The sequence below is a fragment of the Meriones unguiculatus genome, chromosome 6 (genome assembly GCF_030254825.1).
Source record: "Meriones unguiculatus strain TT.TT164.6M chromosome 6, Bangor_MerUng_6.1, whole genome shotgun sequence".
Taxonomy (NCBI): domain Eukaryota; kingdom Metazoa; phylum Chordata; class Mammalia; order Rodentia; family Muridae; genus Meriones; species Meriones unguiculatus.
Genome location: NC_083354.1, coordinates 41,666,408 through 41,683,570, shown reverse-complemented (window position 1 = coordinate 41,683,570; position 17,163 = coordinate 41,666,408). Strand labels below are relative to the sequence as shown.

At 52.6% G+C, this 17,163-nt stretch overlaps 1 protein-coding gene across 2 annotated transcripts; it reads left to right on the top strand.

Annotated features, from left to right (window-relative positions):
- Window positions 1–15,071, top strand: Cspg5 (chondroitin sulfate proteoglycan 5). 2 transcript variants are annotated; one of them, XM_021647939.2, is made up of 5 exons: window positions 1–1,008; window positions 1,593–2,703; window positions 5,875–6,063; window positions 8,035–8,110; window positions 14,573–15,071. In XM_021647939.2, exons 1-5 carry the CDS (start codon window positions 912–914, stop codon window positions 14,732–14,734), a joined length of 1,635 nt encoding a protein of 544 aa, XP_021503614.1. In that variant the 5' UTR covers window positions 1–911; the 3' UTR covers window positions 14,735–15,071. The 2 variants fall into 2 exon arrangements, with proteins under 2 accessions (XP_021503614.1, XP_021503613.1); XM_021647938.2 differs by having other exon boundaries at window positions 8,035–8,191.
- Window positions 15,072–17,163: the final 2,092 nt, after the last annotated feature.

The following is a 17,163-nucleotide window of genomic DNA, read 5'->3' as shown; positions in this document are numbered from 1 at the left end:
TTGGGTTTGGATAGAACTGGTCACCTGCGTACGTAGAAAGGGACTCAAGCGCCGCCCTGGATTTAGAGAAAGCAAGGCGAAGTCAGAGTACTAGGGACCAGGCTCACCCCTTGCCCGGTAATGCGCTGGGTGGGCCTTGCTGTGCAAGATCTAAACTAATGGCTTTGGCTGTGGACGGATTAGGTCTGATCCGATTAGAGCCTAGGCCGTCGTATTCGCCTCCTTGCCAGGTTCTGTCGACGTTCGCACTGCTCTCGTGAAGAAAACTCAAGAGACCGACTGGAGAGCCTTCCCTGCCCCAACAGCGGGTTGGCGCAGAAACCCGAGCGTCCGTGCCGCGGGCTCCGCTGCTTTCCCCACGGGGGGCGCGGGCTTCCGCCCCCTGCGGCCCTTCCGAGCCCCGCCCCGAGCCTGCGGGTGTCTGAGCCCGCGACGTCCCCGCCTCCCCTGCGCGCGCGTGGCGGGTGGGTTCCTCGGAGGTCCGCGGCCGAGCGCGCTCAGCAGGGGAGAGCGGGCGGCGCAGGGCCCCGCGGGCTCCCGCCCGTGCACCTGTCGGCTTCCCCCGGCGGCCTTGCTGCTGCCCCCGCGCGCCGCGCGCCGTCGCCCTCCACGGCCGGTGCCAGAGGGGTCCGTGCGCCCCCTTGGCGAGGAGGACCGAGAGGGGCCGGCGTCAACGCGACGTGCGGCGGGGCAGGCGGAGTGGGGGCGGCGCCGAGCGCGGCGGCGGCGGCGGCGGCGCGGGAGGCGGGGAGGCGCGGCGCGGAGGACAGCGGCTGACGGCGGCATGCGGCGGCTCATGCTGCCCACCGTGGGCTGAGGCGGCCGCAGACGGGCGGCAGGCGCGGCGGCCGGGCGAGCCGAGGGCGCAGCCGAGCCGCGCGCACCGCGCACAGCGGCCAGGGCTCCGCGCAATGGGCCGAGCTGGAGGCGGGGGCCCGGGCCGGGGGCCGCCGCCGGCGCTGCTGCTTCTGGGGGCCACGCTGGTGCTCACCGCTGGGGCCGTGCCCGGTAGGTACCCACCGCGACCGCAACCCCGGCCAGCCCTCGCGCCCCACCCCGTGCCAGGGTCTCGCTGCCTTCAGGTCCAGGTGGAGTCCCCAAGCCCTGACAAGGGGGCGGGGCACCGCCAGGCCTGCAGCCGGGGACCCGGGCGGGAAAGAGGAGGAGAAGAGGACCTGTGGGGGTGACACGGGCCAGCGGGGAGCAGCCCTTAGCCTGAGTGCAGACCGCAGGGTGGGCTAGGGTGGGGGTGGGGTCTTGAGGTAGGGGCGGGGCCTGAAATGGGGGCGGGGCCTGGGTGAGATTTGTAGGCGGGGCGGGGTTCGAAAGATGAGGCAAGGATGAACCAGAGTTGGGGTACTACCCTGACCTCGCCTCTCAGACTGTGGGTGCTATCTGGGGCGGGGAACCATAGGCAAGGTGTATTTGCCCGGCTTAGGAGGCGGACTCAGGGGCGGGCCTTAAAAGTGGGGCGTGGCCTTGGACACCGAAGCAGTGTCCCAGGGTGGAACCCAGGTCTGCTGGATCTAGAGCAGAGCCTCTCATCCCCAAGAGCCACCTTGACACCCTGCCCCTCGCCCTCCCTCCCACAGCCCGGGAAGCAGGCAGTGCGATCGAGGCTGAAGAGCTGGTGAGGAGCGGCCTTGCCTGGGAGCCGCGTGCCAATGACACGCGGGAGGAAGCCGGCCTGCCAGCAGCTGGGGAAGACGAGACCGCGTGGACAGCGCCCGGCAGTGAGCTGGCTGCAGTGGGGCCTAGGCTCGGGCCAGAGGAGCTGGAGGCATCGGCTGCAGTGACTGGCGCTGCCTGGCTAGAGCCAGATAGCCCAGGCCTGGCTGCAGCAACTTCGGAGGCTGGCAGTGGCGACGCCCAGACCCTTCCAGCTACGCTCCAGTCTCCTGATGAGGCCCTTGGGTCGTCTACAATGCTCCCTGCCACCCCTGAGGCTACTGAAGCCAGTGGACCTCCCTCCCCCACTACCCGTGATAAGCCTAGCGCCAGCCCTGAACTCCCCAAGGAGAGCCCCTTGGAAGTTTGGCTGAACCTGGGGGGCAGCACACCCGACCCTCAAGGGCCAGAGCCCACTAATCCCCTTCAAGGCACTGTAGAGACCCAACCAGCCTCAGATATAATTGACATAGACTACTTTGAAGGATTGGATAGTGAGGGTCGTGGTGCAGACGTGGGCAGCTTCCCGGGGTCACCAGGAGCCTCCGAGAATCACCCCGATACGGAAGGAGAGACCCCCTCCTGGAGCCTGCTTGACTTATACGATGACTTCACCCCCTTTGATGAGTCTGATTTCTACCCCACCACATCCTTCTACGATGATTTGGAAGAAGAGGAGGAGGAAGAGGAGGAGGATAAGGATGCAGTGGGAGGCGGAGATCTGGAAGACGGAAATGACCTTCTCCTGCCCTCTCAAAAGCCTGGCGTGGGGCCTGGGACAGGACAGCCCACCAGCCGGTGGCACGCTGTCCCGCCACAGCACACTCTGGGGATGGTCCCCGGCAGCAGCATCTCGCTCAGGCCCCGCCCTGGAGATCCAGGAAGGGACCTGGCCTCAGGCGAAAATGGCACAGAGTGCCGAATTGGCTTCGTCAGGCACAATGGCTCCTGCCGGTCAGTCTGTGACCTCTTCCCAAGTTACTGTCACAATGGCGGCCAGTGCTACCTGGTGGAGAACATAGGGGCTTTCTGCAGGTAAGGGGGTGACATGTCAGGTAAAACAGCACCTGAGCAGTGCAGATGGGACAGACTCAGGGAAGAGAGGCATTGGAGAGGTACAGCTCCCCAGACCAGGTGCATTCACAGGATTTCCAGGTTTGCTGAGAGCCAGGCATGTTGGGTACCACACCTTTTTGTAACTGGAAAGGCTGAGGAAAGACAGTTGTGAATTTGAAGCCAAAATGGGCTACACAGTCTCAAAAAAAAAAAAAAAAAGTTTTTTGTGATCTTGCCACCAGGACAAGTTCCTCAGAAGTGAAGGGATTTCTCCAAGGGCTTTGGAAAGCAGCCACACTAGTAAAGGGCGCAAGCCTGAGCCCTGCTGAGAAGTTAAGATGACAGCTGGGCTTTCCTGCCAGGCTGGATGTATTTGGCCACAAGGCCCAATGTCTCTGAAGTGGATATGGGCCTATGAAGTCAAAGTGCACCCCTAGGCCCACCCCAGAGCAGCCACACATAAACAGGTGGAGTCAAGCTGAATCTTTTCAGAAAGCCTTGCTGGTAGGTGGGGTTTTTAATTTTGAGCGCCTCCATGGTTGATTGCCTTTTTGGGGATAGTAAGTCTGTAATGTTTTCAAAGATGAGAGTTTAGAGACCCCAAGGACATTGTCTAACGCCACCATCCCATACCTCATCAGTCACCTCACCTCTGGGAATGGCCTTACAGGGAGAGATTTATCTGATGGAAAGTTAGCTCCTGTGGGAGGATCCGAAGGCCAGGGTGATCTGGGCTGGTCTTTAAGAAGTGGAGAAGGACACAGTCTTGTTCTCACTGGACCTCAGAGGAGCATTGCTCTTTTCAACAGATCTCTTTTCTTGGTTTTTGTTTATTTGTTTGTTTTTCAAGACAGGGTTTCTCCGTATTGTCCTGGCTGTGCTGAAACTCACACTCTGTAGACCAGGCTGGCCTCAAACTCAAGAGATCCACCTGCCTAGGCCTGCCCAAGCGCTGGAATTAAAGGCGCGCACTACCACCGCTGAATTTCCCCCCCCATTGTTTTTGTTCCCATTCATTTATTTAGCAAGTTCTCACTGTATGGCCCTGGCTGTCCAGGAGCTCACTCTATAGACCAGGCGGGCCTCAAACTACAAAGATCTGCCTGCCTGCCTCCAAGTGCTGTGCTTTAGGTATGCACCACCAAGCCTAGCTCTTTCTTTTTGCTCTTAAAAGACAGGGTCTTCTGCAGTCTAGGCTGACCTTGAACTCCCTGTGTAGCCAAGGAGAGCCCTGAGCTCCTGAACCCCCTGCTTCTACCTCCCAAGGGGAAGTGCCTGAGCCACACCCAGTTGTGGCTCACTGTCTCAATGGTTTTTCTCCTGTAAGAAGTGCTTAAGGTTTGGGTGTAGCGCCTTGGCCTAGAAGCTGAGCTCCAGCTCTGTTGATGTCATGGATCATCCATAGAGGATGCAACCACGCAGTTCCGGTTGAAGCTGTCCAGCCACTGCCGAGAGTAGTTTCTTTAACCAAAAAAGTACGATGATGGAGGAGCGCAGGAACTAAAGCCTGTGGTCCCAGCACTGTGAGGGAGAGGGGGCAAAAGAAACAGGAGATCAAGACTAGCTACATAGCCAGTTTGCAACCACCCTGGTAAAGTGAGATCCTGACCCCCAAAATTATGGTAGTGTTAGAAAGAGGCTTCCAGTTAGCTAAAGCCCACCAAGTTTGTTCTGTCTTCAGTCTGTTCAGCTGTAGTGATGAGTTCAGGCTGGGAACAGCAGTCTCTGCAAGATCGTCTTTCATCCTGCTGGAGGCCTGACATTTTTACCTTCAAAGTGAGCTTCCCACCACAGCGTGAAATCTGGAGTCCTGCCTTTGGAGAGCTGTGGCAGCGCCCAGAACCTCCTGGCACTCTCAGGGGGATTCTCCAGTAGGAGAAAGATTGTCCTCCTTGCTAGTGTGCAGGGCTGCTCTCCCCAACAGGGAACCTTCTCCACATGGCCCACACCAATCCCCCTCACTCAGCTTCTGTCCCAAGATGACAGGCAGACCCCCCTACCAGGCTCCTCCTCAGCTTTGCACACCCAGGCCTGGCGGCTGCTTGCAGACTGTTTTACATTCCACTCACAGGAGACTGCTGAGTCTTTCGTTGCAGACTGCATCGTGCCTTTGTCTCGCCACCCTGACCCACTGCAGGGAGAGGATCTGAGCTAGGGCAGAACTTTTCTAGAACACTGGGTGAGAGGGGCCCCCACAGGGAGGGGTCTGCATTCCCTGGCAACCTTAAATGGGTCGTCTGTACCTCCCATCGCAGAGAGATTCCGTTGGAAAACAAGAATTCCTTATTAGGCACATCTCCCCACCCTGTCCTGGGTGTGAGGTAGCCCGTTCACCAGCGCATAATCTCCTCATCCCTGTGCCCCTTTCTCTAGTCTGTCATTCACCCAAGGTTCAAGTCCTCTCTCCTTTGCCTGCCTCTGTATCCTTCCACATCTCTCCTCTTTGAAGCAGCCTGGTTCCCATGGAAACAGCAATGTCATTGGAAGAGTTGGAGCCTGGGAATGTCCCCAAGGGCAAGAGAAAGTCACTCAACAAAAGGACGAAAGCCCACCCCGAGGGGTGATTCTCACTGTGCTAGCGGGTCGTTCTCACAGTCCAGAGAAGGGTTAGGGGCAGAACCTTTGAGGCTGTAAGGGAAAGAAGGGGATATCCATGCACCTCTGTGTGTCTGTCAGGTCCTTGTTTTTCAGTGTCATGTGAACTAGGTGGGATAGAGGCTGCCGTGTGTGTGTGTGTGTGTGTGTGTGTGTGTGTGTGTGTGTGTGTGCAAGGCAGGTCCCGGTATTTCACCTTGAATCACATCTCTATGCATCTTCTACCCAGAGCCAGGGCAGGCAGAATTCTGGGAATCCCTGCAAGGCAAAAGTCCAGGATGCTGTTCCCGCCCCTGTCACTCACCAGCCATGTAACTTAGAGATTTTCCGTCTGTTTCTCAGCTTCTCTCACCTCATATCACAGGCCATGGAACACCTGGCTTGTTTCATAGAACAGCTGTAAAGTCAGGGTGAGGATAATGATGAGCTCTGCTCAGACTGGGGGTGCCGCGGTCCTGTGACCTGTTGGGTCGTGGGTTGTTGGCGTCAGCCTCGGGCTCTTGCTGTGGACAGGACTGCCTGCCCCGTTACCTGCGGCCCTCCGTGTCCTTGTAGGTGTAGCACTCAGGACTACATCTGGCACAAGGGGATGCGCTGTGAGTCCGTCGTCACCGACTTCCAGGTGGTGTGCGTGGCCGTTGGCTCGGCTGCCCTCGTGATGCTCCTCCTGTTCATGATGACGGTGTTCTTTGCCAAGAAGCTCTATCTGCTCAAGGCCGAGAACACCAAGCTGCGGAGGGCCAAGTAAGTCTGAACCCGGCAGCCTCTGTCAGCCGGCACTGACTCCAACCCAGGCTGTTCCCAGAGGGCTTTTGGCTCCTGTCCTCCAGTTCACCCAAGTTTATCCATTCATACATAGACTGTGCCAGGTGAAGCCCTGGGCCCTGTGAAACTCTCAGCCATGTTCCAATACCTAAAACCCGGGCAAGAGAGTGGTAAGGAGAGGGCCACCAGCGTATACCATGTTCCCGTGTGAATTGCTCCTACACTCACTGTGCCCACTCTGCCTGCCTAACCTGATTCCCTGGCCTTTGACACGCAGTGGCCAGTGCAAGGATCTTACTCGCAAATCAGTATGGAGTAACTCCAGCCCCTTCCAATCGGCTGTCATTTAATATCAGCCCCTCCTCCTCAGTGGATGCTGAGGAGAGCGTCCCCCCCCCCAGGCTAGGGAGTTAGCTCAGGTGACAGGATGCTTGCCTCCAAAGCCCCAAGCTACCATTTGAACCCTTGCACAACATAAACCCGGTGTGACAATATATCCCAGTGCTCAGGAGAGGTGGAAGCCAGAGGACCCCAAGTTCAAGGTCATCCTCTGGAGCATAGGGAGGCCTGAGCTACGTGAGGCTGTGAGGCCCTTTCTCAAAAATAAATAGTAAAATAAAATAAAGCCCCTCCCACCCCAGAGGGTCCCCTGTGTATGTGTAATAGTCTCTTAGTTGCTCATTCTCACCCTTTGGGAGTGTTTACTACTCGGAAACAGTCCCTTTGGTCACTGTCTATGTTCACCCTTTAGGAGTGATCCATTTTACTCTTAATTAGGTGTACCTATTTTGCATACATGTGTGTAGACTCATGCACACTTGCTCGTGCACGCCACACAGACACTGGCCAACCCCTACTCCAAACAGAACGGAATTGGATGAGCAGTCAGCAATAACTTGTACTGTGTATCTTAAGGACCACACGGGAAGACAGGGTCTCATTTTGGCTTGCCAGCTGTGCCAGCTGCGCATCTAAGAGTTGACATTTACCATCAAGTCCTTGAACACTCAAATGTGACCTTATGCACTAGCTAATCTCTGATCACTAAGCAAAGTAAAAAAAAAAAAAAAAAAAAACAAACTTTTTAAAGTGTCATAAAGGTCTGAAAAGACTAGCCCCTGGCTTCCTTGGGACCCAAGAGAATTTATGCAGCAGTGGTCTTGAGACTCCCTGAGGGACTTTCCCTGAGTCCTGGGAAAAAAAACAAAACACAGTGTTGCTCCTGTCCTGGGTTAAGACAGTGTGCAGATAGTGTCAGCCCCGTGGCCTTCCAGCTAACCGCCATGGGCTGACAGGGCCCCTCCTGTATTGTCCCTGTGCATCGAGGCAGGGACATAAATCTGCGCACGTGATTGCTCCAGAGGGACACAAGCCAGGACCCTTGGCTCCTCATTCCATGGCTACACCAAAACAATGGGTGTGCAGGGAGTAGGAGGTGGGGGTGCAGAGGTCCACTTCAGTCAGGGCAGCTGTTGAGGGTGGATGGCCTGAGAAGAAGCACGACTGCCCTGAGGATGCCCTCAGCCCTGCAGATAGTGCGACATTTATTGATTCTAAGATACATATTTCTCGTCACATACTAGCGTCTCTGAAATTGGATTGTGTCTTACTGTCGCTGGCATCATGCAGTCACTGTTGGCCAGATGGTTGTCTTGATGCAGTTGTAATTGCCTGGCATGCACAAACACAGTCATAGTTGTTCATATCACCGGCAGTTCTTTTAAGTCCCAGTGTGCTTCTTTGAGCATGAAAATCCCAGGGGATAAGAGAGAGAGTGTTGGGTCAGTTTAAGTGGCCGAAGTTTGTTCCCAGTGGCAAGTCAAGTCCTGTTGCGGCCCACTGTGTTCATGGTGTAATACAGTATTTGAGTGTGAAGTGGAGGCATTACTGGTACCATTTTACCACAGTCACTTGACTTACTTTTTTCCCTTCTTTCTTCTGTCCTTCCAGCAAATTCCGGACCCCCTCTGAGCTCCACAACGATAACTTCTCCCTCTCTACCATTGCGGAGGGCTCTCATCCAAATGTAAGGAAACTTTGCGACACTCCCTGTGTCTCCTCCCCCCATGCCCGTGCCTTGGCTCACTATGATAACATTGTCTGTCAGGTAACTTGTCTTCTTCACATCTTCCCCTTTTGCATGCCTCTGCCCCTGCCCCCGCCCCCGTCCCCTTACCCTGTCTCAGAGGAGGAAGTCTCCAGACAGCTTTGAAGATCAGCTCAGGGCAGCCCAGTGGGGCAGGGAAGGGGACAGCACTTTCTGGAGCATCGCTTTCTGACAGGCTGAGATACAGGTTCTGGAATCTTCTAGAATGGCTCATAATCTGAAGCATTGCCTGTCCTTTACAAGTCTGTCATTATTGACTTTTACCTCACATTGCTGGGGAATTTCCTGGTGGTCACCAAAGCAAATGGTGATTGCCCCTTGGAGTAAAGAAGCTTTCCCCTCCTTGGTGCAGCTAGCAGATTTCCACATGCAAGATGAGCACAGACACTGTTAGAATTACTAGTCTAGGGATAATTCTGATCCATGTGTTTGGGGGGGAGGCCGTTTTGTTTTTGTTTTTGAGGCAGATACTCACTATGTAACTGATAACATTGAATTGGCAGTGGATCCTCCCACCTCCATCTCCCAATTCCTAGAACTATGGGCATGAGCTACCTCCATGACTGACTGGTCCTAGGTAGTGTGGCCGCCTGTGAGGAATTTGAACTCCTGATCTTCCCACCTCTGTCTCCTAAATGTTGTGATTACAGGTGTGTACACACCTGGCTTCTAATTCTGTTCTTAGAAGGACAGATTCATAGTATCAGTTGAAACCCACCAAAAAAGTTCACAGTAACAATATCCGTGTTCTGAAGACACGGCCTAGCTAAGCCACCTGGGCAGTATAATACGGGATACTTTCCAAGAATCTCTTTGTTGTTGGTGGTGGTGGTTTTGAAACAGGATTTCAGGCTGTCCTGGATCTCACTATGTAGACCAGGCTAGCCTCAAAGTCAGAGATCTGCCTGCCTCTGCCTCCGGAATGCTGGGATTAAAGGCGTATGCTACCACTGCCCAGATCAGAGAATCTTAAAAATTAAGTAGCAGCCATCTGAACAAAATTATATCATGTCTAGATCTAAGAATTCTGCACATGATGCAGGCTCCATCCTAATGAACACTTAAAACTTGGTCAGTATACAGAACACAGTTACACAGACGTGGGCACTGCAGGAGACGCTTCCGACCAGAGCATTGACATTGAAGCAGAGGTTTGAGAAGCTCTTTGATTAGACCTTAGAGAGTCAGGGCTCATTGATCTCTAATATTCTAGACCTGCCCTGACAAGAGATCCCTCCTGTAGGTTAGGAATGTTTCCTATCTGAAGCTGATTATGCTGACTCACTTAGGAAGCTAAGGCAGGAGGATTGTTATTAATTCAACCAGCACTTGAGACCTTGTCTGATTTAAAAAAAAAAAAAAAAAAAAAAAAAATGGCAGAGAGCTTGAGGCCAACTTGGACTACATCTTGAGGTCCGGTCTCAAAAAGAAAGAATAAAGATCATCGAAAGGGCTGGACTTAAGTACATTTAGTCAGGGCTTATGGATCTCAAGAGAGTGGTGGTCTGTGCAGGCTATCTCGGCTCCTCTCGGACCTGCCATCTTGTCTGCATGGAGCAGCAGATGTGATCAATATGGAGTTGCTGCTGTCTGCTGGTTGCTCCCACCTCACAGTACAAACACCCCCAGGAAGGTTTGCTCCTTCTGGCAGCTTCACAGTCCCTGACCCCTTTCCCTTCTGAAAGGGACAGTGAGGAAACACCCCTACCTAGAGCTGTGTGTCTGCATGTGCCTGTTCAAAGAACAGCTCTTGGCTGGGCTCTGTGTCCAGTTCATAGCTCAGAGAAACAGCTTTGAAAACAGAGCAGGAACAGGTCACTGCCTTGGAGCCTGCCTAAGCAGGGGCTGTAGGACTGGTGGACACAGCAGTTGGGCCAGCCCTCAGGGAAGTGACAGAGTCTGGCAGTGGTAGTCTCCTGGCTCCTTTTGTTTCTTAAAGGTAATTTTCAGCTGAGGAGTAGCACCAGAGATTGACCTGTGACCCATGCATACCACATATACATAAATACTCACACACCTCGTCCTCCCTTGAGCTTGCTCCAGCAGCATCACCTTCTCTCTGCCCATGCATGGGTTCATGTATGTCATCTCACTGTGGAGGTCGGAGGGTAACTTGAAGGAGTTCTCTCCTTCCACCATGTGACTTTCAGGGACCAAACTCAGTCCATCAGGCTTGGCAGCCATCACCTGTCCTCAGGCCCTCTCACGAGCCCAGTTTTGTGTACTTTAATAGCAGGGTTATTTCTTTTACAGAAGCTAACATAGAGTGAGTTGGTCAGTCTTCCTACCTGTTGCAGTAAACTCCTCTGTCACACTCTAAAGTGATTTCAGATTTTAAAATGTCTGCTGCTTTGACGGGCATCAGTTCCCTTCCTGCCTCTGCTCCTCTGAGCTAAGGTATGGCTCCGTCTCTGTGGCTGAGCAGCCCTCCCTGAAGAAGACCATCCAGAAGGTCTTCTTCTGGGGAGCATGCAGGGGTACAGTCACCTGAAACCCACAGGCAGACAGCCCAGCCCTCAGCTGCCCTTTTGTTCCACATCAGTCTAGTCAAGGGGACTCCTGGGTCCTCTGAAGACCTGACAGGGTTCCCAGGAGTAGTTCTGGTTTTCATTTTTGTTTTGTTTTGTTTTTTCGCACAATCCCCCTTAGTGCTTTTTTATCTCATGCTTAAATCTTTCCTGCTTTCCCCCCTCCGCTTAGAGGTTTGCGTCTGGATATGGACACCCAGGCCTGAGCCCACATTCCCCTGGCATATGCAGTGAAGCACAGCCTGCTGCCTTCCCCGTAGAGGTTTACATCTGAGGCAGGCCTGAGCCCACATTACCCCTGGGCATAGAGTGCCCATATGGCTGGGATGGAGCACTGGAAATGGGGTCCACAGTGGTTCTCGGGATGAATGCCAAGTATCTGTCTGTTCCCTCACGGCCAAGGTACATCTGCCAAGTCAAAGACAGACGGGCCTGTCTGCTGGGCTTTCGGTGACCCTGGGCTTAACAGGATCAGCTCTGGGGAGACAGCTGGGCTGAAGGAACCCTGCCTTGGTTAGACCCTCCCTCGCCTGTCCTCTTTGCAGGAGGATATAGCTTGTTCAAGATTCCCATTTGGTTTCCCTGCTCCATGCTTTTAGGATCTGCTTCCCCCACCCCAAGCCCAGAAGGCAGTTCTCTGTAGCTTAGACTGGCTGTGAATGTGCCATCATCCTCCTGCCCTGGCCCTCCGAATAGCTCAGGTAGCTGGGTCACAGGCCTGGGTCACCGGGACGGACCGGCAGCCCTGCGCCCTTGGAGGCGGCTTCCCCACCTTTGTGACATTAGAGCGACAAAAGTTACGTACTTCGCACCTTTTCCTCTATGTGCGCGAAGAGCTCGCACAGAGGGTAAGAGGGTCTCTCGAGAACCGGAAACCTGGCCCTGTGAGAGGAGAGGTGATTGTAAGCCCCGCTGTGCCTTCCTGGGCTTTTGAGACCATCCTGCCTTATTTGGAGGGGGTGGAAGTGGAGGGAAGGGTCTCCCGCACTCTGGGTTAGCGTTCTACCAACCAAGTTTATCTCCTGCCCCTATCGTGAACTTTGGAAGTGGCTAAAGCAAGAATGATCCATTATGTGGTAGCACATTACCTGTAATTCCAGGACTTGGTGAGGCTGAGGCAGAAGGTTCATGAGGTCAGCCTGAGCGACATGGGAAGTTCAAAGCCAGCCTGGGCTACAGAGTAAGACCTATTTCAGAAACTAAAAAAAATAAGTAGGCAAGCAAAGTAAGAACTGTTTTTCAGGAGCTGAGCGTGGTATGATTCTGAAATTTCAAAGGTAAAAAATGAGGATATTAGGAACTCAAGTTCATCCTTAGGGACCTAAGTTCAAGTGCAGTTTGGGCTACATGAGGCCCTGTTTCAAAAAACAAACAGGGCTGGCAAGATGTCTCAGCAAGCGAAGGGGCTTGCCACCAAGCCTGTTGACCTGCGTTAGCTCCCCAGAATCCATTCTATGACCTCCGGGTGCGCACTGTGGCACCGCCCCCCTACTCCCACGCACAAATAATCAGTAATTAATTTGTAAGAGTTTAAACAAACAGGAGCTAGAGAACCGGCCCCAGAGCGAAGAGCTGGCTGCACAATCATGAGGACTGGCGTTCGGAGCCCTGCACTCCCCCAGCAAGCTGGGCTGTCCGTACACACTGGCAATCCCCGACAGGAGGATGACTGGCACTTGCTGGCTTCCAGCCTAGCTGACAAAACAGGAGTCCTGGGTCCATCCCCTGCCTCAAAAGAATAGGTGAACAGTGATAAATGAGGACCCATGATGCCCTCTCCGTCTGTCACAAGCCTGTACTATGTTTTCATACATAGTACATATGCTCACACAGACACATCCTAAGGAAATATTTTCAAAAAGCTAATCTGGGGGTGATGCTGAATGCTTCTAATTCTAGCACTCGGGTGGCAGAGGCAGGGGGATCACTGTGAGTTCTAGGCCAATTTGGTCTATGTAGTGAGTTCCAGGACAGCCAGGGCCACTGTGAAACTCCATCTCAAAATAAAGCAAAAAAAGTAAAAAAAAAAAAAAATTAAAAGATATCTAGTGATATGAGTGTATTATTTACCCTTTTAAAAAGCATATTTGGGCCAGGCGATGGTGGCACACGCCTGTAATCCCAGCACTCAGGAGGCAGAGGCAGGCAGATCTCTGAGTTAAGGCCAGCCTGGTCAGCAAAGCAAGCTTCAGGACAGCCAGGGCTGCACAGAGGAAACCCTGGGTTGAAAAGCCAAAAAAAAAAAAAAAAAAAAAAACCTGTGTGTATGTACATGTGTGAGTTTATATGCGCCATGTCACCATATGCTTGCCTGGTACCTGAGGAGGCCAGACAGTGTGGGATCCTTCGGAACCAGGGTAGCCTGGGTGCTGAGAACCGAACCTGGGGCCTCTGGGAGAACCAGTGAGCAGTCTTAACCACTGAGCTTCCTCTCCAGCCCCTTCTTACTGGGCTGTTTAATCTGGGCACCTACAGAGAAGCTGAGGAGTCACCGGCTTTCATCCTCCCTCCAGGGCTCTTTATGGGAAGGAAATGAGGCAGGAGTTACCATGGCAGCCCTCTGAGAACTCAGAATGTGGGGTCAGAGGCCTGCGCTGGTGTGTAGACCTTAGCGGGCAGAGGCAGCTCAGGGTCAGGGGCCTGTTCTGGGCACAGATGTGCCTGCAAAGTAAGTTTTGAACCACCAGCTTGAATATGGGCAGACACAGAAGGTGGGAGACTGCTGAGGTGGCTGGGCATGCTGGAGCTCGGACTGAGCGAGCCCCGTGAGTAAGTGTCTCCAGCAGGTACAGTCCTGATGACCTGAGGCCACACATCTTTAGCTTCTAGTTGACTATGGGCAGAAATCGTATGTAACCCCCGTGTGCCCCACTGGGGACACTGGCTGAGAAGCCATCTTCCCTCACCAGGACTCCCTGTGAGAACAGTCATCCACATGAGACCCTGGATCCTCGCTCAAGCATTTAAAGGACCTGTGTCTCAGGCTGGAAAGATGGCGCAGGGGTTAAGGACTCACTTGCAGCTCTTACAGAAGATTCCCTAGCACCCCACACCAGGCAGCTCACAACTGCCATTAACTCCAGTTTCAGGGGAACCTGAGGCCTCTGACGGCTTGCAGGCACCTCCACTCAGGTACACAGATACACACACAGATACACACACAAACACATGATTAAAAATGATAAAATGAAGGAGGGAGAGAGTGGGACTGGGAGGGGAGGAGGGAAGAGGGGCTACAAGGATGTAAGGTGAATCAAATAAATGAGAAAAATAATAATAAAATAAATCTTTACCAGGAAAATCTGTAGGAAAGAATTAGCCAGGTATGGTAGTGCATGCCTTTAATCCCCGCACCGGGGATGCAGAAGCCGTCAGATCTCTGTGTGGTTGAGACTAGCCTGGTCTACATAATGAGTTCTGGACCAGCAAGGGCTACATAGTAAGACCCTGTCTGTAAATAAATAAATAACTAAATATACCACTTTCTTCCTCATCCCTCTTTGTGAGAAAAGATGAGTGGCCTGAAAAAAAAAATTACTCATAATCCGATTACTTAGTACATGTAGGTCTTCAACTGGCTGTGTAGCCAAGGCCAGCTCTGAGTTTCTGTCTGTCTTGCCTCCACTTCCCTAGTGCAGAGATGACGTGTGAACGTCTGTCTAGACAGGACCAGCGCTCTCTGGAGGGTGACTGCCCTGCATCCCCGCAGGCTCTCCTGGCTCATTCCAGTCTTTCCCCATCTCTCTCCGTCCCACCATGCTCTCTGCCAGCTAGGAAAGACTGACCAATTACTTTGGTCTTTCTACCTGTTGTCTTTCTTCTGGACAATCCCCCCAACTCTCTCCTCTTCCAGGACGACCCCAGTGCTCCCCACAAAATCCAGGAAGCTCTCAAGTCCTGCCTGAAGGAGGAAGAGTCGTTTAACATCCAGAACTCCATGTCGCCCAAACTTGAGGGTGGCAAAGGTGACCAGGATGACTTGGAGGTGAACTGTCTCCAGAATAACCTAACCTGAGGCGGAGGAGAGAGGAGAGGGAAGGGGGGTGGGGGAGGGAAGGACCGCCATCTCCTCTTGGGCATTTGTTAAGCTTTTCTTTTTCTGATCTCATGGCATGCTCTGACGTGTTTTGTAGGAGGGGGAAAACACTTAAAATAAGCAAAGAAACCGAGCAGGATTGCATATGTTGGATCGTTTTTTTGTCTGTGCTGTCTCTACATTGCTTTTGCAGCTGTGATTTCTAAACCTCTGCTGTTATTCAACTGACTTTTTTTTTGTACTTTGACCCACCTTTTTTTGGAATACCAGTTAAAAAACAAGGTTCTTGAAATAAAACTTTTTAAAAAGCTCTCCACTTTCTTAGTGTCGTGGTGTGCCCTGTCTGCTCATGGTTGTCAGTTTTGAGTTTCTTTCCTCCTTCGTTGGAAGGTGTGTGTCTAAAAATGTTTAAAACCGGACCCTGCTGGAGACAGTTTCAGAGGACCAGAGTTCAGTTCCTAGCCCCCACTTCTCCCCGTTCCCCCAAAAAAGAGGCTCACAACTCTCTGTAACTCAGGTTCCACAAGACTGGAGGGCCTCTTCCAGCACTAGGCATGTATGTGGTATACACGCCTCACGCAGGCACAATGCTTAGACACAGAAATGTTTTTTTTTTTTTTTTTTTCTGTGACAGGGTTTCTCTGTGTAGCTCTGGATGTCCTGGAACTCACTCTGTAGACCAGGCTGGACTCAAACTCAAAGAGACACACCTGCGTCTGCCTTTCATATTAAAGGCATATACCACCAGTGCCCAGCTTAAAAACATTAAATAAATTTTTTTTTTTTGAGACAGGGTTTCTCTGAGTGCCTTGGCTGTCCTGGACTCACTCTGTAGACTAGGTTGGCCTCCATCTCACAGAAATCCAACTGCCTCTACCTCCCCAAGTGCTGGGATTACAAGCGTGCACCACTACACCCAGGTTGGATTTAAAAAAAAAAAAAAAGTTTGAAACCTTGGCAATGGTGATGCCTGGTCTCCAGCTGCCAGAGCAAACAGGACAGACGTGCCGTGGACAACAGGGGTGTGTTTTTCACAGTTCTGGGGGTGAAGGTGCCAAAAAGGTTGGTTTCTGTTGATGCCTCTTTTCCTGGCTTGCCAATAGCTGTGTTCTCTGCTTTCTCACTGGGCCATCTTGAGGAAATTACACGGAAGGAGCGGGTAGTACGGGACCATTCTCCAAGCTAAACAGCCACCATTTTAGGAGTTCAGCTGTATCCACTCGCAAAAGATCATCCCAGCTGGGCTTACTGTTTATACTCACTAAAGGGGGCGGGAGAGTCACAGCTGCTCCCTCCTGCCTGCTGTATACAGCTCTGCCCTGAATGGCCTCAGGGAGGGGAGAGAGGCAGGGGCTCCTATGAAAGCCTTTGTGGGGGAAGCCCCCGCCCTCTGGTCATAGCCCTTCTACCTATTCTCTGTAGGCAAGCCCAGGAAACTCACTGGTTTCCCCAAAGGGAACTCTGAAGAAACTGTACCTGGGTTCGTCGGGGCCTTAGGTGGAGTTAGACATTGCTTCCATCTCCCCCTGGGAGGAATGTTAGCAGCAGAGGGAAATGTCCCCGGAATCTTTGTTTGTTTTTTGAGATTGGGTCTCATGTAGAAACCTGTTAGAGTCGGCTTTGAACTCTTCTTGATCGTCTTCTCTACTTCCCAGGTGCTGGGATTACAGGAGTATTCAAGCACACCTGGCTCTTCCTGTTCTTTTAAAAACAGATTCTACTGGAACCGGGCCCTCTCTGAACACTGCATTTAACCCTAACTAGTTCTTCAATGCGGTTTTCTCCAGCTACCATCACTTTAGAGGTCGAGGTTTCAACATATGACCGTTTTTGTTTTTTTTTTTTTTTTGTGGGGAGGGGGCCACAGTTTAACCAATTATTTCCTATCTCAGCTACTGTTAGGAACAAGGTATAGCTGTGCACAGCGGTGCATGCCTTTGATCCCAGCACTCAGGAGGCAGGAGCAGGTGGGTCTCTGTGAGCTCCAGGCCAGCCAGAGCAACATATGAGAGCAGACCGTAGAGGACAGCCCATGCCTATAATCCTAGTTCTCAGGAGGCCGGGGATTTCCAGGGTAGCCTAGGCTGCCTCCAAAGAACAAAATATTCTTTCATAGATAAGCATCAAGTGCAGTGCTACATGCCAAAGGTCTTAATGAAAAATTAACAAGATCTGGACTTCAAGAAGTTGTGATCTGTGGGTAAAAGGCTTCCTGCACAAACAGGAAGCCCTAAGTTCAGATCCCTAGCACCCATGTAAAAAGCTGAGCACAGTAATGCTTCTGTATCTCCAGGGCTGAGGAGACTGAGAGTCCCAGAGGCGAACTGGCCAGGCAGCCTAGCAGGAAACTGGGTTCTAGGCTCCCCGAGAGACCCTGTCTTAAACAAGGTGGAGAGTGACTGATGAAG

Bases quoted from the DNA above. Each gene is read 5' to 3' on its own strand.
- Cspg5 (XM_021647938.2), top strand. From the start codon at position 912: ATGGGCCGAGCTGGAGGCGGGGGCCCGGGCCGGGGGCCGCCGCCGGCG. The intron at 1,009-1,592 runs GTAGGTACCCAC...TCCCTCCCACAG, and splicing joins CACCGCTGGGGCCGTGCCCG to CCCGGGAAGCAGGCAGTGCG. The intron at 6,064-8,034 runs GTAAGTCTGAAC...CTGTCCTTCCAG, and splicing joins ACCAAGCTGCGGAGGGCCAA to CAAATTCCGGACCCCCTCTG.